This window comes from Pelecanus crispus, chromosome 1, assembly GCF_030463565.1.
Source record: "Pelecanus crispus isolate bPelCri1 chromosome 1, bPelCri1.pri, whole genome shotgun sequence".
In the NCBI taxonomy this organism is placed as follows: domain Eukaryota; kingdom Metazoa; phylum Chordata; class Aves; order Pelecaniformes; family Pelecanidae; genus Pelecanus; species Pelecanus crispus.
Genome location: NC_134643.1, coordinates 181,933,552 through 181,958,070, shown reverse-complemented (window position 1 = coordinate 181,958,070; position 24,519 = coordinate 181,933,552). Strand labels below are relative to the sequence as shown.

General features: G+C 36.9%; 1 protein-coding gene across 1 annotated transcript in view; it reads right to left on the bottom strand.

The window, feature by feature from the left end:
- Positions 1-24,519, bottom strand: part of DACH1 (dachshund family transcription factor 1) — a 338,069-nt gene that overhangs the window by 84,772 nt on the left and 228,778 nt on the right. Inside the window, exon 4 of the mRNA XM_075716535.1 lies at positions 2,725-2,897. Within this exon, the coding sequence (XP_075572650.1) occupies positions 2,725-2,897 (173 nt within the window). The remainder of the gene's footprint in view (positions 1-2,724; positions 2,898-24,519) is intronic.

Genomic DNA, 24,519 nt, shown 5'->3' with positions numbered 1-24,519 from the left:
AAATATATTGTAGGCAATATGTCACAGGCCTTGACTGAAGAAGTCATGGCAGCACTTAGGTAGTGTCTCCATCAGGTTCCACCTAAATGTCCCAAAACTCTAACTTAATTGTGCAAACTTTAAAAAAAAATGTATGTTTTGCCCTTGAGTGAGCACACTTTTCTAAACAGAACGTAGGTTAATTTGGCCATTTAAAAACACTTCATTGTAAATCCACATCTTTGTAATTTATGGCTATGTGCAAACCACATGGGAACATGAAACCTGGTTTGTTAAAAAACTTGCACAAGATGTTATGCCAGGAGCTGCATAAAAGTTGGCAGCTATGATGAAGTTTTTATTAGCATTAATAAGGGATAGCTGAATTTTCAGAAATGAGAGAGATAAATAGTGTAGATTATTAATACAAACAAATGCTTAAATAAGCAAGATTTTGAAAAAAAGTTATGATTTTCGAGTTACAAAGTGCTGCCAAAATGTTTCAAACGGAGAACCAAAACTGCTAGGTACTTTCAAAATCTTCACCTAGATTATAACGAAACTATCTTTCCAACTAGATGAGCTATAAGAATGAACTCGTTAAGAAGTTAAGGAACTCTGGGATAAGGAACATTTTCTGGTATGGCATTGCGTATGGTTAAAATAATATACATAGTTACATGATGACACAGTCTCCCTTTCAGAGTCCAATACTTTTAAATCTACTAGACAGGTTTAGATCAGATGAGCCAGAAGTACTTCTCATTTAAGTGCTTGCTGGGTCCAGCAATGTTCCTATAATGGGGTGAGATCTGTGAACACACCGGGACCCGATTTCCACAAAAGGGAACCTTTTTTACATAGCCTAGGAGCTATGCTGTACTTCAGATGTACCTGATTTTGGTAACTGAAGACAAAGATCAGGGGTTACATTGGGGTATGCTCCCATAGACATATTTAAATGTAGGCCACAGTAACTTCGGCAACATTAATAGCTAGAACCAGCTTATAAATCAACTTTACAAGCTAGAAGTCAGCTTGTCAAAGTTTAGGAACAGAAGGTTACCAGTGCTCATGAAGGTCAAAATTTTGTACTCTTACATATGAAATCAAACAGCTCACAGAAAATAAAAGAAGGGAAAATAGCAGGAAAAATAGTGAAAACAAAGTTTTGTTGCCATAGTAATTCATAGTTGTCAGGTGTCATTTAGCATGTGCTCCATCCCAATCTTCATTTTTTAGATACCTCTGTAGTACCAGCGGACACTGTTCCAGTTAATAAAATAAATTTAGAATGAAATAGAGCACCACATATGTTCCAGAGAACTTTAGTATCATGTAACTCTTACTAAATACTCCTCAAGTGAAAATAGAAAAACAAAGGTGCAGAAATCACCATGTAATCGAACAGATAGTTAGCAGCAGAGTGTTTATATTCTCAAGATATGAGCAAGATGGACATTAGGGGTGGAATCTCGCCTTGCTGACACAGCACCTAAAGAAACAATTATTCTCAAACCAATGTCTTAACTCCCCATGTCATCAAAGGTGAGAAAAGGATGCCACTGAAGACCTCCAAAGGAGATCCTACACTTGAAAGAGCAGGTACCTAAATCAGGTCACAAGATCGTATTTTTCCAGGTCAATAGCAACATAGATTTGTTGACTTTTAACGGAATGGTTACGATTCTGGGCTTGTTACATTATAAGAGGACAGGAGCATAAGCATGTTGAATGTCTCTATAAAGTCAGACCTCTTCACTCTGCTTAAATCACCATGAACTTCAAAACTTTTGCAACTCTTGATTTGAAGGTCCAAGAGATTTTACGTTTACCTTTTTTTTGTCAAAGGAATTGCACTAATGGACAGATTTCCAACATAGGCCTAAAATATCAAATAATAGACATGCCTTCGCATGTCTGTTAGTAACATATGAATGTTACATAAAAACACAAAAGCTTGTGTACTTTCTGTATCTCATTTATTAGAACTAAAGGATAATAGGTAAAATGTAGATATCTGAATAAATGTCAAATCAAATTATAAATATCTAATGGTAAGGGAGAAATGCCTTTAAAATGAAAACAGATCATCTTCAGCCAGAAGAAGACTTCATGCCTCTGCTAAATACCTCTATAACCACATTAGTTTAGTTACAGGCAGCAAACAAAACCTAAAATGGGTAGACAATTTCAGATGTCAGGCATTTTTGAGATATCTCTACAATAGCACAGTTCTGGCCTGCAGATTACGGGGTCTGCTCTCTGCAACTTTATTGCATTCTGTTCTGGAATTTGGCAATTTAGGTTCTGCAGAGGTAAAGTATCAAGCCTTTCAGCCTTCTTCAGATAATTTGCAACGTTTCAGTTCAAATGCTTAGATTTAAAAGTTGGAAGAACAGTCTATTCTAATTTAAGGAGTAATTTCTTCCTTGATATATTGAAGAACTTTGCCATTAGATTACAGACTATGAAATATGAAAAATCAGAAAGCTGTGTATTCTGTATGAAAATGCTTCAACTTGAGCACTGTTTTAATACTGATTTAGAAGAGGGGGAGGAGAACTGAGAAGATAACACTGGCCACCAGCAGCCTATTGTGTTCCCAGAGCTACAACAGTCGGGTTTCTCGTACATATTGATTTTATGAGACACCATAAAGTAACATCTGACACCTACCCACCTTTACAATATTTATGACGATTGTGAGTGTGCTAGATTTTTTTTTTTTTTTAATATAGTTACCTTAATAACAGATGTCTCAACTCTGGATGGAGGACTCTGCACTTGTGCTGCTGCTGCCATGTTGGCGATGGTGCTAAGGTGATTCATCTGGCTCATCGCCATCGTGACAGATGCTGGAGGTAGGCTCACAGGAATTAATGGGTGGGGCATCATCATAAAAGGAAGTTCCAATCCTGGGGGGGGGGGAAACAAAAGGGAAAAAGGTTTATGCATCTTTTTAAAACATTGTCTTTTTTTTCTCCTGATGGATAATATTCAAGTGATGGGTGAATGGTTCACATTGCAGGACAAAGCAGCTATATGTCAGTTCTCTTCCGGGATATGCATGGGTAAATCACTAGCAACCATGAAGGATTTCCAGCCACAAGGAGAGGCTATTAGACCTCTTAGTTTGTTCATATCAGTGTAATGTATGAGATCATTGCTAAGCAATGGCTGTTTATTATCTTTTTTAATATCTGCTGTAAGGTGTCTTAGCAATGCATTATTATGCCACTGATGCACAGGTTAGCAGTTATTTTACGTATCATTTTTATTGCATAAGTATTTGTTCTTTATTGTCTCCGCTTCCTCTGCTTAATATTTTAAAGGAAGTATTCCAATATTCCCCACATCTTTGATTTTTCATAGCCTATTTATATAAACACAAAATAAAGACAGGAGTTGGAAAACTGCTGATGTTAGTGCTGAAAGATGTCAACCCGTACCATTTGGCAGAAGGTGGTTCTGTTGAAGAGGGTTGAGAGGATGGCTAACTGGAACATTATGCTGTCCAGGCAAGTTGGGGTGGTTAACAGAGGCCTGTGATCCTTGGGTGGGGGGAGACTGAAGTTTTTCTTTATCCCAAGAACCATCACTGCTGCCTGTGGGGAATGAATATATATTATTTGGATGAAGGAAGACTCCAAATTTTTAATGTCTGAATTTGCAAGCAAGGCCAGCAATCTAACCTTTTTTGTATATGGTGGGGTTTTTTTGGTTGGTTGGTTGTTTTTTTTTTTTTTTTAATATGAGGGTTGGAGGAAGGACTTCTGAGGTTTTTTTTCCACCCTCTGAAAAAGATACGTAAGAATAACTTTAATTTAAAGTTAGGAGTTAGCACACAAACCTAAAAGTACTATAGTTGTGCTCATTCACATGAAGTTTGTGTTTGATTTATATTTTACACATACTTTTGCCATTCGTAGCAAGTAAAACTATATATGGCATTTGTTTTATACATGAGAGAATATTTTTGCCTGCAAAATATCTAAAAAAAGAATATTGCCTGTTATGCCAATTAAAATTTAAACTACATTCCTATTTCTTCTTGTGTTTGTGAATAAACAATCATTATTGGGAATAACTAAAAATTTAATTTATTGAGGGCACCAACATGCATGTATATGTGCTTGGCTGACAATTCTATTTTGTATATTCAATTTTTATTTCATATTATTAATTAAGATGTAAGGGATTATTAATTGACTCCTGCAGTCTTCTGGTAGTGGAAGAGACTAACAGCAAGAAAGAATGTGGACAAGTAAGTGTTGAGATGAGCAGCAATTCATATATTTGAGAAATACCCTTTTTCACTATTGCAGACCTCCTCATAAAAAATACCCACAAAATTAAAAAGAAGGATACAATTGAAGGGCAATACTAAAAATTCATATGACATTATTGATTTGTACATTTAGATATAATCAAAAGTTTAAAATCTTCCAATCTGGTGACTTACACTATTCATGGTGCATATTTACGTATAATGCTGAGATTGAGTATATGTATGTTTACACATACAAAGTAATCTATACACTCATCGTATGAGTTTATTTACCATATACAATCAATAAACAATGCTTGAATATATTAATAAATATGTATATATGCATGCATTCTCAGCAGTATTAATATACACATCAGCAATATATGATTATTTCCTTTTTCATATTGTGCACAATTTCACCCTCCTGACTTTGAAAGTTTCTACTATTTTCATGGAAATTTCTCTTGATAAGGTCTTTAGGATAACATCAGCCAAGACCTATTTAATCTATACTCAATTTCTATTTAGCATTAGGGATTACAGTGAAGTGCATATTTCTGAATGTTTTTCTATGTACATCTTACTACCTACTGAACAACAGGGCCTAAAAAAGAACAGGACTAATACCACGTCCTCCTTACTTCAGTAGAAACTAGATTAGCACATTAGTCTTGACATTTTTTAACATCGTTTTCATGGGATGACAAAAGCACAAAAGTTGGTAGAATTCCAATTTAATTTCTCTAGATCTATTAAAAACCTGATTGTAAAAGCTGTACAACATAGTTTATAATGAAAAATACTCCATTATTGCCATGATTTTCTTTCCCTAGTCACTTCATGAAGACAGTTAAGGCTCAATATAAATTCTAACTCATTAGCTCAATACTGTCTCAATCCCAGTGTAAATTGTTCAGAAGTAGGTAATGAAAATTCAGTCCAAACTCTCCCGCAATCAAACAAAGCAATTTTATGAAACAATGAAAAGAATCAATTATATGAGATACTTTTATTATTTTACAAGAAATTGTCATAACCTTTATGCAGTGTACATAGTTGAGCTGGTTAATACATGATTTGAATCTCATCACCTCTGATAAGTTTTCTTGTATTTTGAGAACTCGGAGACTCAAAAAACCATGAAGCCACTTTCAAAAACATACTTAATTGAACAAGCTAAATCTTATCTGGAAAAATATTTTTCTTCCTTCTGTTTTTCTTTTCTCCATTTTCCTGCTTTTTGCCACTGTGACATATACATTTAACTTATTTTGAATATTCTTCCATTAAAAAAGTACCACCCTGGAAATGAGAGTTAAACACAAAAAGTGAGTTCATCTAATTTAATTTTAGCCAAAATGTAGGTGTTGATGCAGATTCAATAGAGGAAAAGAGGTAGTTCCAAATGGTCATTCATCCCATCTTAGGGCACGTGTCTATAAATAATAAAGTTGGTTTTATGATTCTTAGGGCTTTATTAAAAAACAACCACCAAAAATCCGGCTACACAATGTTAAATCCTAAGCAGGAACAAGCCCAATCTTAATTTTTGCACCTGTTATGAACAGTTGAAGAGAGAACTTTGTTCCGGCAGATCTTGCAGTAGAGCACATAACCGCTTGACCCTCTTGCTCTAGTTTCATGCTGGATGTGGTACTGTCTGTCCTGCTGGGGCTAACGTGAAGCCAGCCTCTATGCTGGCTAGTTCAGCACAAGTGTGATTGCACGGCGATACAGATGAAGTCAGCACTGCCTGGTGATCAGGTAATGCCCAAATGAAATGAAGAGAGAAAGACCACAAGAGAGAAGTGGAACGAATGGCCTCTGGGCATGCCTTCGTCTGTACAGTAACCACAGAAGAAGATTTTACAAATGGCTTAGACTTAGATGGCTTAAGTAAAACTAATCTGGGCCAGAATGTCTTGGTTTTGTAGCTACAAACTGTCCTGTCTTCGCCATTCACCGAAAATTCTTTTTCTGGACATTTATTTTCTGTTCTTTATAAAAAGCAGAGATAGAAAAGGCTATGTTTGTAAAAAGTATTTCAGACTTGGAGCAAAAGTCTCTAATTTACATGTAAAGTTACACTATGCTTAACAAAGGTCACCATTTTACAAATCCTTTAAGCGTATTTTTTCTACTTTCTCATCAAAACACGATGACATCCTTAAGTCATATGTATAGAGGAATACACATAATACATAAATATATATTAGTAATGATATGACTATTTGTTAGTATATAAGCAAGGCAGATTTTTGCATTTCACAGAGCTGGTGAATTCCCAGTAATAAGATATTTTCCCTATTTATTAGCAAGATCTTCTACAGTACAGTTAATTTCATGTTACATGCTGATATTCAATATGGAGATGGGAGTCAATTCTGCTGTGAACCTTCCTGACCTGGTCACAGAGTTTTGCACGGTCAGTCATAGATTGCCAGTTATGGCTCTGCCTATGTGGCTCAGAAATTAGAGCTTTTCTAAATCAGTATTCCTTTCTGCCTCAGAATTATAGTGTCTATTGTTTTAGGGTGATATCAAACCCAATAATAAATTGGAAGAGAGAAGACAAGCTTCAGAAAGCTAAGTATTGAGGCTAGCGTTTAGTCAGTGACAGATTCTTTAATACTTGTAGCCTGGCATCGTCTGTCAAGATTTCTTTACAAGGAAAATGATTCATAGACAGAATCCAATCCGTAACATTAGAAACCACTTTCAAACTACAGGCTGTTGCACTCCTGAACACTTTAAGTGGACAGACACAGATACAAATAATCTTGGCCATTTGCTGTGTTTTTCTTATGTTAGTTAAGCGGAACAATTTTCCTCTTAGAGGAAACAGTTATTTTCATTAACGTCAAAGCGAAATAAGTGTTATTCCTTAGACAGTACTCACCGTCTGCACAACTAAGTGCAAGCTACCAGTTCTGTCACTTTTTACATTTGATTTTGATTTAATGCGTACAGTGGTCTCAAAGAGTATTAAAAATCTGTTGCCTTCTTCCTCTTCACTTGTTGCCCTGCTGGAGGCTTATGTTTTTCCAGTTTCCATCAGTGGTTGTCAAGTCTTTGTAATAGGATTAAAAGCTTGGACACCTGATATCCCTGGGTGCTGCAGTTCACCCTCATAAAAGCTGTTTGCTTTAAATTGAGAGAAAATCAGGTTTTAGTGGCATAATTAATTAAATTATGCAAAGTGTTCCAGATTCAGCATAACACTTTCTGAAGCAGCAATTGGAAGCTCTACATTGCATTCAAACTGCATGTCAATTGATGCTGCACTACGCTGACCATAGAGTAGCATTTTCAAGGCTTTCAAGCACAAGGGATCCGATTTTGAAATGCAGATGCTTAATGTTGAGTGCTCAAACCCCATACATGTGCACTTGAATAGGCAATTTGGTAGCCAACTACGTATTTCATGTGCTATAGTGCTAATACGAGCACTCAAAATTTTGAAATTGAGGTTCCAAATATAAGTACATGTGCTTAAAAACTGGGCTCAGATTGTCTCACATTAGTCATCATGGACAACCTGATGGAACAAAAATGACAATACATTTTCATAATTTAAAAGGCAGACTACAGAATTCAGTGTTTTCCCCATCACCAACATTTCAGAACATATTTTCCATAATGTGAGTTACCTTCTCCCATAATCAGCAGTTACACAACAAACCATTATTTGTACACTGAAGTGGGTCTGTAAAAGCCTGATGCCTGGATTATTTGTATTCATTAGTAGCACAATTAGGTAGCTAAGGATGGTAATAATAAATGAAAACAATCCTGGACTGGAAGGTAATGCAGCCAAGAAAAAGAAAATGAAGCAGAAAACTAGACTGTACAATGTCAGCCTTGCAAACAAACTCTGATCTAAACATACCAGATTCATTTTTACAATCACATCTCTTATTTGCTTAGTCCTTTTCCTTTCTCATTCTGTCCCCATTAGGCATCAGCTTGCCTAAATTTAGGTTCCTACAATGTGAGCTGAGCAGTTTAGTTCCTATGATAGTTTACAGGGTTCTAGCCAACAGGCTCTGGCGAACTGTTGAGCTCCCTCGACAGACCTATCTTTGGTCAGCTGAATCTGAATCTCCTGGTTCCAGGGACTACAGTCCAAACTCGACTCAATTGCCTGAACACACAACACCTCAGATGGCCAAAATAATTTGAGACAGCTCTTACAGGGTGCATCTGCAGGAGATCCCATGGCTATCCGGAGATGTAGATCAGGCAGGATACTCAAGGGTATCTAAAATAGTAGCACATACCTACGTCTAGGCAACTAAACCAAACCTTTCTTAATTATAGGTGGATTTTAGAAATTAAGCTATCTGCCAGGCCCTCAGGTCTTCCCCTTCCTTTCATGTAGAAAACTTGGATATTTTCATAGAATCATAGAATCGTTTAGGTTGGAAAAGACCTTTAAGATCATCCAGTCCAACCATTAACCTACAATACCAAGTCTACTCTAAACCAATCAAGGGTAGACTAGACTAAACCATGTCCCCAAGTGCCACATCTACCCGTTTTTTGAACACTTAATGAACATTTTATGTCATCCCAGGGAACACTTCAAGCCTGTCTTTAGGCAAGTGAATCCCAGCCCTGGCTCAGGAATGGTTTCAGGTACTATTATGTACACAAGCAATATCCCGTGGCAAAAACGCAAAAGAAAGCCTGAGCTTCTACTAACAACTCAAACCACGACTTTTTTTTTTTCATTTTGTGTACTACTCATCTTCTTTCAGTCCCCCAATCTTGCTGTTATCTTCTGTTTGCTGAAACAATTTGTATCTCAGCAACAATTACCAAACAAAGCATCAGTATCAGCTGTGTTGGCTCATTTTTCTGAAGTGGACTATTCACATCTAGGCTATTTATGTCCACTGGAAAATATGTATAATCAGTGTGCTAAAAGTTGGTAATCTTAGCATCCTGACAGTGAGGAAACCTCCTCATAACACTGTCCAAATCAAATCCTGCTGCTTTAGACTTGGAATTGCTATAAATCTGTGATTCCATTTTTGTATAATTCAGTCTCCTGAAATCAGCTGTGGTATTTATCTCCAACATATGAGTGTTGTGAGACTGTATAAAGGACAGACATCTATAGATAAAGGTACTTTTGCAAGACCTCTATGTTACTGCCGTTATCATTAAAAGCAAAAAGACCTTTGCCATATGTAAACACTATCTGTCTCATATTATTGATAATTTTTAAAAAACAAAAGCATTACTACCTCCTCTGAGATCACAAAGCGATCAGCAGAGCAAGTACTATGACACAGGAAAACAGTAAGTTTCCCAAGACTTCTCTGAAACACTTTGTATTCTGCTCTAGATAAGGATTTTTAATTTTTTTTTCCCCCTCACAAAGCCTGCCTTGTTATTTTATGGTTATGTAATCATGCTTATGCTCTTAAGTAGACCATGAGCAATGCGGCCTGATAATTGTAAGTTTTTATAATTTTCTCTAACACACTGGTCTTATTGGTCTAGCATTTGTAGTTCTGCTATTATCACAACAGAGCATAAATACATATAGCAGTAAATTCTGGGAAGAAAAAAAAAAAAAAAAGGTCTATTCTTTGCTAAACATTTTCCCACAGAAATATATAAAGGAGAAGCCAAGGGAACCTTTGAAATCACACACGGTTTCTTCTTTGCAGATAACAGTAGCAATCTGAAAAAGAGGTTTTAGCCTCAATCATGTCAACTGCTTCATTCACTGTCTTAATTTTATTGCACAGGTTTTTCTTGGCAATGGCAGAGAAATGATAACCGCACTTTGCACTGTAAGCGCGATTTGTGCCCACTTTACGCACCCTTCCCATATTTATGTTCTGATAAATAAAAACTTCAGTACGAACTGGTAAGTACTGGAAATAAGATGGGATTCTACATGCTGAAAATCAGAGTACATGCTTAATAATGAATCAGAAAATACTGAATTTATATAAACTAATAAGTGAAAAAATTTTTTTACAGTGACAATGAATCCCATGGAATATATGTATTACATTTTATACTAATCCTTCATTATTTCACCAAAAAGATTAACACAGGAAAAGATTTTTTTAAATTCAATTTAATGAATAATGAAACTGTCCAACACAAGTGAAAGCTCAGCAACTCAGTTACAGGCTGTGTGACATTCACCTAAAAATACATTTTCCATTTGTCTCCTTTCACAAATACCTACCTTGGCCTCATTTCATAGATAATGTACAGTTTATTTTTATGGTTATATGATGTTATAAGATAAGAGTGCAATTTGGTCACGTAAAAGTAAATTTGTGACATCATCAAGAAATAAAAAAAATGAGATGCAGTTGTACGCACCATATTCAGGAAAATAATAACTGCACAACATTTTACTGTCAGTTACACCTGAGCAAATATGTTAACTTCAGAGCAGAAAGCTAGAATTACAGCTATTCCTTTGATGTAGAGTTTTCATAATATGAAGACTAATGAGCTATCAGAAGCCAACCAAAATCAGCAAACTACATTTTCTTTATCTCTTAACATGATAAACATCAAAAATTCTTTAGTGAACACTTCAATTATAGCTGTATGTGCTCATTTATAAAAAAATCCCATTTAATAGATAATTAATATTTTCCTATATATTCTCATTGTATTTAATTGTGTATATGAATATTTTCCATATGCTTAAGGAAAAGGTGAGACAGAATATTCTTGACTGAGTAGTATATAACCTTGTGTCTACAACATTTTCTGGGAAATATGGATTTAAGTTGCTTTAGCGTAAGATCCCCTGTTGCTTCAGTTTATAAAGAAAGAAGTTACCCTCATTCAATTTTTGCTCCATATAATCAGTATAATAAGCTCAGTATAATTTCAGTACAGTGGAAACTAAAACAGACTGGTCCAGAAACTTGTCCAAGGAGAAAGATGCAGGTTTGAGCTTCTGAGTGGCAGCACTGTGATTCAGGCCTATGGTCAAGTGTCTAAGTTTTGCAGAAAATATGAATTTGGATGGGAGTTTGTGCTTAACATCTACACAGGCCTGATGTAGGCAGTTCCTCAGTCGGTGTGGACCATGATTTCTGACCCTTACTACCTCTAGTCTGAGTTTTTCAGCATCTAATTCTAAAGTAGCGGTGCTCAAAAACAAATAAAGCAAACCGAAACAATATACCATAATCTATTCAGTAACTTGTCTTCCTCATCTTTATTGTTACTAAAGAATTATCTCGAATGACCCAAAAAGTTTTAAAAAATAACAACATAATTACTGTCCCTTTAACTCAAAAAGAAAAATCCTGCAGATTTTCAGGATACCTAAGTACAGCTGACAGTCCTGTAATATAATAAAGTAACAGAAAAAATTAGTAGAAAGTCCTCAGTAAATGAAGTGCAAAACGTATGCATAGATAAAGTGCATAAAGCGAGAAACCCAAGTTTCCTGCTGACTTTGGTAACCAGAAAGATAAATACCATTAGTTTGACCGCATTTTGCCCCACCTGTTTCAGCTGTGTTACAATACGGAAAAATAAGAGATGCAAGATACATTGGACTAGAAGCATTGAAATTAAAAACAGGCATACCTCTGTAAACTCATGTTCAGTCTATTCAGAAAAAGATGCACCACAGATGAAAATGCAAAGCAGGGAGGTTGACATATTGCAGGTAATCGTGTTTATTGATGATTTAAAAAAAATTGCTGAACTAAACAGCAATATTTCTATTTCCAGCACAAATGCTGTACAAACTCTTAACAGTACATAGCCTCTAAAAGGCTGCACACAGAATACTTTCTTAAACATTATTCTTCAGATTTTTACTCATTGATTTTTTTAGTCATTCTCTTAGAAAACGAGGCTAAATTATAAAAAAAAATCAGTCCTTTTAAATAAACAGATTATTATCCTGTCTTAAGCAAATTTGATAGCAAGGCCTCATGGCAATTACATCCCTATGCTCTCTGGGAAAATAACCATAAGTTGGCTGCATGAAACCCCACCAGCTGCAACAAGTTGCAGATGCTCTGCAGAGCACATGGCTGGGTTTCCCATGGAAAAGGAGATTTGTGTTTGCCCAGATCTTGGCTTGGTGTGCAGCGTGGGGCTGGACACACCTTGCCCCGGGAAGAGAAGTTTCCTAATCGATGCTGTGTCTCTTCTACACCAGAAAACTGTTGCAGGAAAGCCAGAAGACTGCATGAGCTCTGAGGCTTGTAGAGCCATCACCTCCTCCTTTGGGAAGCAGGTGCTTACTCTCAAGTTATCTATACAGTTTTGATTTAGCGCGCTCATGACCATTCTGATATGGTCTCTAATTTTTAGCTCTCATATAGTCTTTTTGTAAATTTGCAGCATGTAATAGCCTCACACCTCAAAGGAACCCAGTGATGATGATGATAATAATAATTATTATTACTACTAAAAATGCTCTTTTGCTAGCTTTTCAATACATAACTTCACAACTCCAGTCTTATTTGAACACATACGTATGTAACTGTGTGTACATCTCTACCTTTATGTCACACACACACACACAAACCACACATACATAAATGATACAAGTTGTCAGCTAGAAATTTACTAAAATACATCTTCTTTTCATACACTTGGATTTGTATACAGAGCACATACGTCAACCAGCTCAAAATCCAGTCTACTCAGCCTAGCAAACAAAATCATACCGTGAATCATGCTTGCTTCCTTCCTCGAGGTTTAACACTTAGATTACCTTGTGTTCGTTGCAGACTAAGAATCATTATTACAGCTCAGCTGTTATCCAGTACTTCATTATGCTACAGTAACTTCATTGTGCGCTTAAGCCTTCAGGTTTTTTTCTGTATTTCCATGTCCAAAGACAGATGACCGTGCCATTCTGTTACTTAAAGAAGGAAATCTTATCTAAGAGTTCCTGGATCCTGAGCCTTGTTTCTGGACTGCTAAAACTGTTCCTGCATATCATTTATTGTTTTCTCAGGACGATGATGACAAAAATGACAACAACTATGACTAGTAGTAACAGTAGTAGTAATAGCATGTGATACTTAGAGCAGGTGGACGGTGCTGGCCCCAAAGGGCTTACAGTGTGACAACAGTGTAAGAAACAGTACGTATACACAGACAACAAGGAATTTCACTCAGTAAGGAAGATCTGTACATATACACAGACAACAAGGAATTTCACTCAGTAAGGAAGATCTGTACATAAATGCATATCTGTTATAATTGCTTCTCACAATTGCTGCTTTATGCAAAAAGGATCATTTTCTCTTTGACATTTAGTCCACCTATTTTTTTCCTATTTATTTACATATTGATACCCTACCCCATTCACAACTGCTGCTGTTTTTCTGACTTGAGCCTTACAAAAACGATCAAAGGTAAAATCTTAACGCAGAGGCAGCCAAAAGTATGAAATTGGATTAAGAGGGCAGGAATATGAAAGTGATATATCTTGAACAGTAAAATTTCTTAAATATTTTCTTGGATTTTTGTGATTTGTGGCAGGGAAAGGGGTAACTACTTTCTAGTTAATTTGGGTATTTTTGTTTCACTTTTAAAATGGAAAGACATCACTATCTTTAAGTTATTTAAAACAAAATTTTTATTTTTATTTACTCCTGAAGATCACTGTTACCAACAGCCATCTCTAGCAGCAAAAAGGTTCACCTACCGTGGAAGAGACAAAAGAGCCAAGCCAGGGTTTGACACAAAAGCCTATTGTCACTAAATGATAGCATGTTATGATAACTTATTCAATATTGGCTTTAGAGTTGCCTCTTTTCTTTCTGTAATAGTTCTAGGACTAGAAGTTCTTCTAAGCTATTTTACCAAGATTTAGTACTCTGAACTTTACAGACCCCACATGAATTTACAGACATTCTACTCATTCTAGTATCTTATATCGAACCAATTTGTGCAGAACACATGCACCTTTTAATTGTACTTCAAACAATATATCTAACTGTGTCTTAGACAAAAGTCCTAGCAAGGGATTTAAATCCAGATCCATCTCACCTAGTAAAAACTGGGATGATAGACTCCTTCAGTGCTCAGGAAAAGACATAAGCACATGTCCTACGAGGACAGGCTGAGGGAGTTGGGGTTGTTCAGCCTGGAGAAGAGAAGGCTGCGGGGAGACCTTATTGCAGCCTTTCAGTACTTAAAGGGGGCCTACAGGAAGGATGGGGGCAATCTTTTTAGCAAGGCCTGTTGTGATAGGACAAGGAGTAATGGCTTTACACTAAAAAAGAATAGATTTAGACTGGATATAAGGAAGAAATTTAAGAAATTGTAAGTTGTTTTAGCATAAGATCCCTCGTTGCTTCCTGAAAGGAGGTTGTAGTGAGGTGGGTGTTGGTCTCTTCTCCCAAGTAGGTAACAATAGGACGAGCGCAAATGGGCTCAAGCTGCACCAGGGGAGGTTTAGATTGGATATTAGGAAAAATTTCTTCACGGAAAAGGTAGTCAAGTATTGGAACAGGCTGCCCACAGAGAGGCAGTGGAGTCACCATCCCTGGAAGTGTTCAAAAAACGGGTAGACGTGGCACTTTGGGACATGGTTTAGCGGGCATGGTGGTGTTGGGTTGATGATGAAAAGGAAGGTTAAAGAAAGCGTACCCCCCTTGATGAACAAGAAAGGCGAACTTGTATCAATGACGAGAAAAAGGCTGAGGTACTCAACAACTTCTTTGCCTCGGTCTTCACTGGCAACTTCTCTCCTCACCCCTCCCGAATCGATGGACCAAAAGATGGGGACCAGGGGGGTAAAGCCCCTCCCACTGTAAGGGAAGATCAGGTTCGAGACCACCTAAAGAACCTCAATGTACACAAGTCTATGGGACCTGATGAGATGCATCCCAGAGTCCTGAGGGAATTGGCTGATGTAGTTGCCAAGCCACTCTCCATGATATCTGAAAAGTCATGGCAGCCAGGTGAAGTCCCTGCTGACTGGAAAAAGGGGAATGTTGTGCCCATTTTTAAAAAGGGAAGAAAGGAGGACCCTGGGAACTATCGACCTGTCAGCCTCGCCTCTGTGCCTGGGAAGATCATGGAACAGATCCTCCTAGAAGCTACGCTCAAGCACATGGAGGACAGGGAGGTGATTCGAGACAGCCAGCATGGCTTCACCAAGGGCAAGTCCTGCCTCACCAACCTAGTGGCTTCCTATGAAGGAGTGACTGCATCAGTGGACAAGGGAAAAGCAATGGATGTCATCTACCTGGATTTCTGTAAAGCATTCGACACAGTCCCCCACAACATTCTTCTCTCTAAATTGGAGAGATATGGGTTTGATGGGTGGACTGTTCGATGGATAAGGAATTGGCTGGATGGTCGCATCCAGAGGGTGGTGGTCAATGGCTCGATGTCCACATGGAGACCGGTGACAAGTGGGGTCCCTCAGGGGTCCGTACTGGGACAGGTGCTATTTAACATCTTCATCAATGACATAGACAGTGGGATCAAGTGCACCCTCAGCAAGTTTGCAGATGACAGCAAGCTGAGGTGTGCAGTTGACACGCCAGGAGGACGAGATGTCATCCAGAGGGACCTGGACAAGCTGGAGAGGTGGGCCTGTGTGAACCTCATGAGGTTCAACAAGGCCACGTGCAAGGTCCTGCACCTGGGTTGGGACAACCCCCGCTATCAGTACAGGTTGGGGGATGAAGAGATTGAGAGCAGCCCTGCGGAGAAGGACTTGGGGGTACTGGTGGATGAAAAGCTGGACATGAGCCAGCAATGTGCACTCGCAGCCCAGAAAGCCAACCGTATCCTGGGCTGCATCAAAAGAAGCGTGGACAGCAGGTCGAGGGAGGTGATTCTGCCTCTCTACTCTGCTCTGGTGAGACCTCACCTGGAGTACTGCATCCAGCTCTGGGGCCCTCAGCACAAGAAGGACATGGAACTGCTGGAGCAGGTCCAGAAGAGGGCCACAAAAATGATCCAAGGGCTGGAGCACCTCTCCTATGAGGCCAGGCTGAAAGAGTTGGGACTGTTCAGCCTAGAGAAGAGAAGGCTGCGAGGAGACCTTATTGCGACCTTCCAGTACTTAAAGGGGGCCTGCAGGAAGGATGGGGAGAATCTTCTGAACAAGGCCTGTTGTGACAGGACAAGGAATAATGGATTTAAACTAAAGAAGAATAGATTTAGACTAGACATTAGAAAGAAGTTTTTTACAATGAGGGTGGTCAAGCACTGGAACAGGTTGCCCAGAGAGGTGGTAGAGGCCCCATCCCTGGCAGCATTCAAGGTCAGGTTGGATGGGGCTCTGAGCAACCTGATCTGGTTAAAGCTGTCCCTGCTCACTGCAGGGGGGTTGGGCTAGATGGCCTCTGGGGGTCCCTTCCAACCCAAAGCATTCTATGATTCTATGATTGGAATGATGATCTTAGAGGTCCTTTCCAATCTCAATGATTCCTAGGTTTTACTTTCATTATAAATGATCCAGCCACCAAGCCAGGAGGCATGGGGTTGCTACTCTACCCTTCATGGGTTTAGTGGTGGACTTGGTAATATTAGGTTAATGGTTGGACTGGATAATCTTAAAGGTCTTTTCCAACCTAAATGATTCTATGATTCAGTTTATAAAGAAAGAAGTTACCCTCATTCAATTTTTTGCTCCGTATAATCAGTATAATAAGCTCAGTATAATAAAAGCTGCATTTCTCACTTTTAAATCACCAAGATCTAAATATACAGACAAATCATTAACAGACAACAAATTATCCTAGAAATCAAACCCTAGAAATCAGATTTGGCCTAAAGGCCAGAATAACTTAGAGTGGTATTCCTAGAAATGTAATTATAAGTAGTAGCAGCTGACATTTGGCATATAAATTTGGCACACAGCTTACATGCCCTGCAACATGTAGAATACATAATTCTACAATTATACTCCATAACAGGAAAATATTTACAAATCATTTTTAAATATCTTTCCCTTTAAAAGCTTAAGGCTGAAATCCAGTTTCCATTGAAGTCAGTGAGACTTGACTAAGGCCCAAATTTCATCCGGTTGCTTTGATGTACCAGTCTGAGCACAGCTGAGTACAAAGAGACAAGTTCTAATTCAAAGTCGTACCGAGGCATGTTAGCTCAAGGGATGTACAAATGCTAAAAATTGGCTAAAAACTTTATTATCTTGTGGTTAATCTATCAAGGGATAAAATGCTATCTGAATATGAGATACATGATAACAGAGTATTTGTCCTGTTAAGTGATTCACTAAAAAAGGAAATTTAAAAATCAAGACTACCTTTAGCTTCCACAGGGATTTCTGCATAGTCTTCAGGACTGATACTGTGTTAAAGTATTAGTACAATTTTTCAAGCATATTACTCTGAACATAATGCTTTGAAAAATTTAAAAAAGGAGAACACATAGCAAATGTCATTTCTTTCATGCTACAAAATGCAAACTCCAAGTGTTTTAACCTAATGAATAAATGAGTTTGTCCTTTATGTATAAAATATAGTTTGTGTTTGTTGCACAAGTTTTTTAATAATAGATGAATTTTAGGTTTGCTTCAACATATTCAATAAAGTGTGATTAATTTGGTTTTTCAAAAATGCAAACTAGACATTACTATATTACTCCGCAAAATGCACAGCTTGCAACATTATTGTCTCTGTGGGATCTTAAATTGAATTGTAAAATGTGTCTTATTTCCAGTTTGATTTATGTAAGAAATTTCAGTGGATAATGCCCTTTTTGAAGTTTCAGTGCTTTCTGCAAAGAAAAAATACATAACTAAAAATCATGACATAGCTTATTATAAATCACAGCAAAGTTTTATCCTTACATAATCTTCCACATAAAAATCACATACTGATGCCACATACTATGTTCAATTCAGTGAATTAACTTTTTTTTGAAGTTTCGTATTATGACAGATTATATAACGCATTTTTGACATGTTCTGTGATTTTATTGCGATATTCTAAGTAATTACCAAATCTCTCTTTCTCTAAAAAAGCTTTCCTGTGCCCTGAGAATTAATCTATGATACCATTTAACTTGGCTTTTTGAAGTAAATATCACTAGATAAAAAGCCAGCTGGTTCTGAATAATGGGATACTTGAATGAATGTATTAGTGTTTGAAAATGAGAGTACAAATCTTTTAAAAAGATTAATTTCCATAAGAAAGATAGCTCACAGATCTACAAAAGAATAAATTCAAAACATAATAAACTGGCAGAAAGAGAGGTAGATTAAAGTAAAGGCAGCAGCACCTTGTTATTGCAGCTGTTGTATAGCAGTGATTCTGTATCAATTACAACATTTGGTAGGTATGGGCAGCCTCTTCAAAGGTTTCAGTATAAAGCTTGAGCCTGGAATACACAGTACACCCTACGTAATAACTTGAGTGATTAATTTTTTTTCTTAACAGGACATAACTTTTGTTCCTAACAATCGAGTCTTTGGGAAGAGTTACAAAGACGCTTCTGACTTTGATGTGAAAAGCTAACATCAGTTTTGTTTTTTATTAAAGATTTGGATATGAATTTATCTTTATCATGAAAAGAGCTTGGCTTTATCACAGCACACAAATGCTGACATCAGCATGTAAACTGACTTTTGTTGTCCTATGGACTTTATTTTCAATATCCTGTTTCAAAATATGTTTCCTTGAATGAGTCTAGGATTCTGTTCACACAATTACTTTGGCCAAATATTAATGAAAACAAAGTTTGCTGATGCCACTAAGTACCGTCAGTTTGCATAAAACAAATTCTAAGACTCAAGGAATTAAACTGTATTGGGACAAACTTTAAAGTACATGGGGGTTTTGTTTGTTTGTTTGTTTTTTGATGATGGGATTAATCTAGATCTCCATGAAGTTTTTCACCGATAAGTGTGGAAGTCAGATTGATCTAAGTAACTTATTCTGGACAACCTAGTGAGTTTGCCATGAAACACAGTGTCCTTGAAGGATGTTATAAAGCTTTATATTAGTAAAGTGCAGGGAATTACACCTGCCAAATGCAAAAAAAAACAAACTGCGAGACTGTCTTCTGTGCTAACAGCCATGAAATGCTGAAAATGCTAGTACCAATATAATTTAGACAACAAAAGTTATAAGTTCCAAAATAATGTTCTTTTCTTGCAAAACTGCTGGAGAGCATGTTTAGCAGAAGCACAGAGACGCATGTGTCTGGACCATACCAGTGCAGCTGCAAGAGAGCAGCAAGTTTCTAAACAAGTTTAACGGGCATATGAAACACAGTTGCAGAAATTTCTATCTTAGCCAGATTCAGGCTGATTTTCAAGTGATCAGAAACAGATATTCTAGTGTCATCTTAACGACAAATTTTAACTCCTTCCTCTAAAGCTCAGAAGCATTAAACCGAATGAAAACATTTGAATACTAATATCCCTATTTCTTTCCTGACTTGCTCTCTATGGAAGCTGAATCATTGCTGCTGTTGAAACCTAGAACAATGAATTATTGCCTGAGGACAGACATGAAAGATATTTTAGATAAAAATTTCAGCTTAAAATTTTACAAGTTATAACTGATTACTGAAGACACAGCCTATACATAAACTGTACTATGTGTACATATATGCATATTCTTATACAAGCTTGTAAAAGACAAGATTCAACATAATTTTTAAAAGCATCCTAACAGAAAAGTTACTGGGAACATTGCAATTTAAGTAACATTTGTAACGTAAAAGTTATAAAAACATTCAGAACTGGACTAACGTACCTTGTCCTGAACTTCCATTTTGTTCTAGCATTTTTTCAGTTCAATTTGGCATATTTTGGTTTATATCTTGTCTTATATCATACATTTATAGATTTATTAGATATATATTACACATTTTTCAACATATGTATTCTTTCCACATCACTAAAGCAAAGCATTTCTAATTCCAGTGCTTTCAAATGAACATATTTCAAAATTTCTTTTGTATTCCATATTTTTCAATTTTGGCATATCAGCACAAGCGGAACAAAAGCAGATCCTGAAATGTCAACATTTCACGTGGAATGGATATTCAAGTGTTCTTAACATGCAATGTGCTTACAGTGACTATAAATAGACAGTGATGCAGACTACAAGTGAACTGCTTATATGAACGCTATTCAAAGTAACAGTTGCAGAATGGCAGTGAAAGCAGAAGTTTAGGATATGGCCACATGATCAAAGGCAATAATTAGTTAATAATTAGAGTTAATAATTAGTTCCTGATAGTTGAGCCAAAGTAAGTGGCCACGTTGTATGACAGAACCTGTTACCCTAAACTTCACCTATGTCAAGAACACACTGCATGGTCAGCAGAACCCCATAAGGAACAAATTATTAAGCCATGATAACTCACAGATTTTCATTCATATGCCCACCCCTCTTGTCAGGGATCATTAGAGAAATATTACACTGAATATGCAAACACATAGAACACTTGCGTGCACTAAAAATGTCAACTATACCATGCTTTCCGTACTATACAGTTATACTGCAAGTCACAGAAATGCTTGCAGCCCTGCCGGATAAAGATAATGACAAACTTCAGTGAAAGAAGCACCAAGTCAAAAGACTAGAATTAGATCTGTGCAACAGCTGTGATGACTCATCTCAAAGATCATACTTGCCTCCATTATTTTAATTTGCTGTCAAATAAACTGCCAGACTCCCTTGTACACTTTGAGAACGTTGCAGACCTCCACACAGGAATGAGCTTTCAGTGATTACGAATAATATGAACCAAGTAAATGAAACTAAAAACAAATCAGGGAAGTATTTCAAGATTAAGGCAAACATCTATTGCAATGCAACTGAAAGGAGTTTAGCCACTACAAATAATTCATCTTAGAATTCAGTGACATGTACCATGAAAAGATGTTTCTTTTTAGTCTTTGTTAAGACTGGCTACAAAATGTTTACAGCAATTTTCTGAAAGCAACTCCAGATTCTTTTTTAATCATACTACTTCAGGAAAGCTGCTTTTAGTTAAAATATAAAAATCGTAGTTACAAGGTTTCTGCAAACATAACTGCCATTCCATTAAGGAAATGGCACAGCAAACAGTAAATAGTGGCCCCAAGGGAAATGTAAGTATTGATTTTATTACTATGTTGGTTGGATTGTATTTGCAATTGTCAACTCTAATTTTAGGCTGTGCATTAAGTATCCTTATAATAGCTTAAGGAAAAGAGCAAATATTAATTAGAACATATTGATAATGTTTTTATAAGTCTTAGATTTAGTGCTTACCAAGCATATTTTGAAAAAATACAAACCCACTTCTTGCTTGTAAACGTCAATAATAAATGGATAGGCAGAAACTATAATTACATGGATTATATGATACTTCTGTGCATCAAGGCATCCACTGGATGCAATTACTTAAAATTAAAACTAAAATGAAGTGCAAAGATATTTATTATTGCACGTGGCTATGTTATGGCAAACAAAGTTGAAGTCACTATTCAAATACAAAACGATCAGTACAAAGACTGAGTGTGACTTTGATCCCAACAATTGCTTTTTGATAGTCAGACTCTTATTCACCATTTAGACTCTGAGTATAGATCTCTGCAATACACCGAAACTGCAGAATGGGTTATATTTGCAGATACTACTAAAGGTAATTCATGACCTTTTTTTCTACTCTAATTAATTTAATACAGTACTTACGTAAAACCAAACTTATTATACATTATCATTTGTTTCTGATAATATCCACATGTACTTAACTAGCAGAAAAGACTCATGACTCACTTTGCTATTGAACTGCAGAAAGAAAATACTAGCAGACAGACAGAATTATCTAATAGAAAATAAAGATTTAACGGCTGCTTCTTCAGAGTTTCACAATCTTCCTATATGAAATGAAAAGATGGTAAGTATGCGGCGATGGTGATTTCAAACAATGCAAGACTGATTGGACAATTCACAGGAAAAGGATTTCCTACCCTAATGTACTTCACATTTCAGTTTACAGTGTGACTTGCACAAAAAGTACACTACAAGTGCTAGCTGATGTAGCTGACACTTCAGAAAAATCTATTCCTGATAAATTTCTTGTTTCATGTGTTAAATTTCTAAAGGTAGCTAAAAATAATTGCTTATGCCATCTACAGTGTTGTCAACTCTTGCAATTCTATCACCAATCCTGGTATCATTCATACTTCTTAAAAATCTCTGCTACAAATACGTGAGGATTTCAGCATCTCAGCTTACATTAAAGAAAAGCAAAATCCCCCTGTTTCCTCCAGCAGTGTGCCGTAATATCTGAAATTGGGCGGGTGTTCGAGCGGCCAGGCAAGCATCTCCAGCTCAGGGACACCTCCCCAGGCATGGCCACGCTTCCAGCCCTGCCAGGGACCTGGTGCTTCTGGGGTGCAGCTGAACATTTACCCTGGGCTCAGGACTCTCATATCTAAACACCGTGTTGACCAAGTTTTACATTGTTGTGAAGCTTTATCCTAAACCTTAAGAAAGCAGCAGATTACAAGCACAGTAGGGTCAAAACATTAATTTTCAGACAAATGACTTGCAACTGTTCTGTACCTACCCTGGACTCTGCATGTATTACACAAATATGCTGACTGCTGAGAGAGTTAAGAGGGCTCGAAAGGTTTCTCCTATTTCCTGACAAATGACAGAGGAAAGGAAGACCTAGCTGAATTTTTTCGTGCCCTTGCCCACACTACCTGTACAACGAGGAACATGCACAGGGACAAATTTGCTTCAAGGGATGCAGCAAGGGCATATCTGAGGCTCAAGGGGCTCTTCTGTTCTTTCATAGCCAGAAAGAGCCAAGCTCAAAAGAAACCACCAGCACTTTGCTCTCCACCAAAGCACAGCCTCTTGCAGAGCTGGTCTAGGAGCTGGGCAAGCAACAGCTCTCCATACGTCTCCTCTGCCTATTATACAACCTAACAGCCTCTGCAGAAGCCTGCAGGTGAATAAGTTGGTTATGTTTGGCATGTATCAGCGCACACAGATGTATAAAAGTTCAAGGACCGCATTTGTTACGCATGTATTTATACCTTCTTTCCTCCCAGGGGACATCAAGATCTTAATCAAAAGTCTAACTAACACTTAGGTGGTGCAGAGTGGATTGTTCGTGGGTCCCTTGATAAAAGTAAATTTCACTATTCATACTGGTTACTAAAATTTGTGGCTATTAATTTTCCTGAGCTGTTATTTATATTATGCAGCTATATCTCTGCTACCAAACATTTAAAGTAAACATAAAAAATACACCAAAAAAGTATTAAACCTAAATTACAGGTTTTAATTTATAAGCATGTACTTTTCTCTGACACAGTATAGAAGAGCTTCAGCAATATGAGTGCAGCATGTCTGTAAGAAAAATAAAAAGCAGACTTCTTAATTCTGCAAATCTCCGTGCAACAAGCCTTGGTTAAACTATTTTTATTGCACAGGATTGTATACTTTAAGAAAATGCAATATTGTCAATAATTTTGGAATATACATATAACAATCAATACGCATGCCTCCTAGGCAGGCACTGGAATATGACTGAAATGGTTTATTTCAATATTATTTCAATACTGCTTTTTAAAATAATACAGTTGTGTAAATGGTGACATTACATGATTATTTGAAATCCTTCATAAAGAAATTTTGTTTCTGTTATTATTATCTAACAAGACCACCACATTGCATCATTTAACAGGCCTGAGAAGGCAGGCAACAGAAAGAAAAAAAAAAAATCTCTTTGACTGCAAATCTCTTTGTATATTAAGCAAGCAAAACCATGTAACTTCATGTTTCCTCTGAAGTGTTTAAGCAATAGTAACTGTATACTGTTCCTCAAAGGAAAATTCACTCTGCCTGTTTCAACTATGCCAGATGCCATTATCAATATTTATTCTTGTTAAAAAGTTTAATTGTGGTGGGAGAATCTGTAATCTCCTTTTTTATTTCAGAATTGGATAGAATCATTTTAAGGGAGATTATTTTTTATTTATTATAACAAGAGGAAAGGTAAGTGAATTCCAGTGTTACTTGAATCTGAGAAAAAAACGAAACAAACAAAAAGAAAGAAACCTGCATTATATTTTACTGAAGTAGCATAAACAAACTCATTGACAATGTTAAACAGGGTGAATGCTTTATTTTTTAAATAGTCAGAAATAAAAGTGTTTACTCTCAGAGAAATCTCTATTGTGGTGATGGGGAGTGCATTGTCACCAAAAGCTTTAAGTCTTTCCCTTGCCGACCCTGCTGAAAGTTCAGGGCTGATCTGCTGCTTACAGTCACATAGAGAAATCCACATTCTACCTC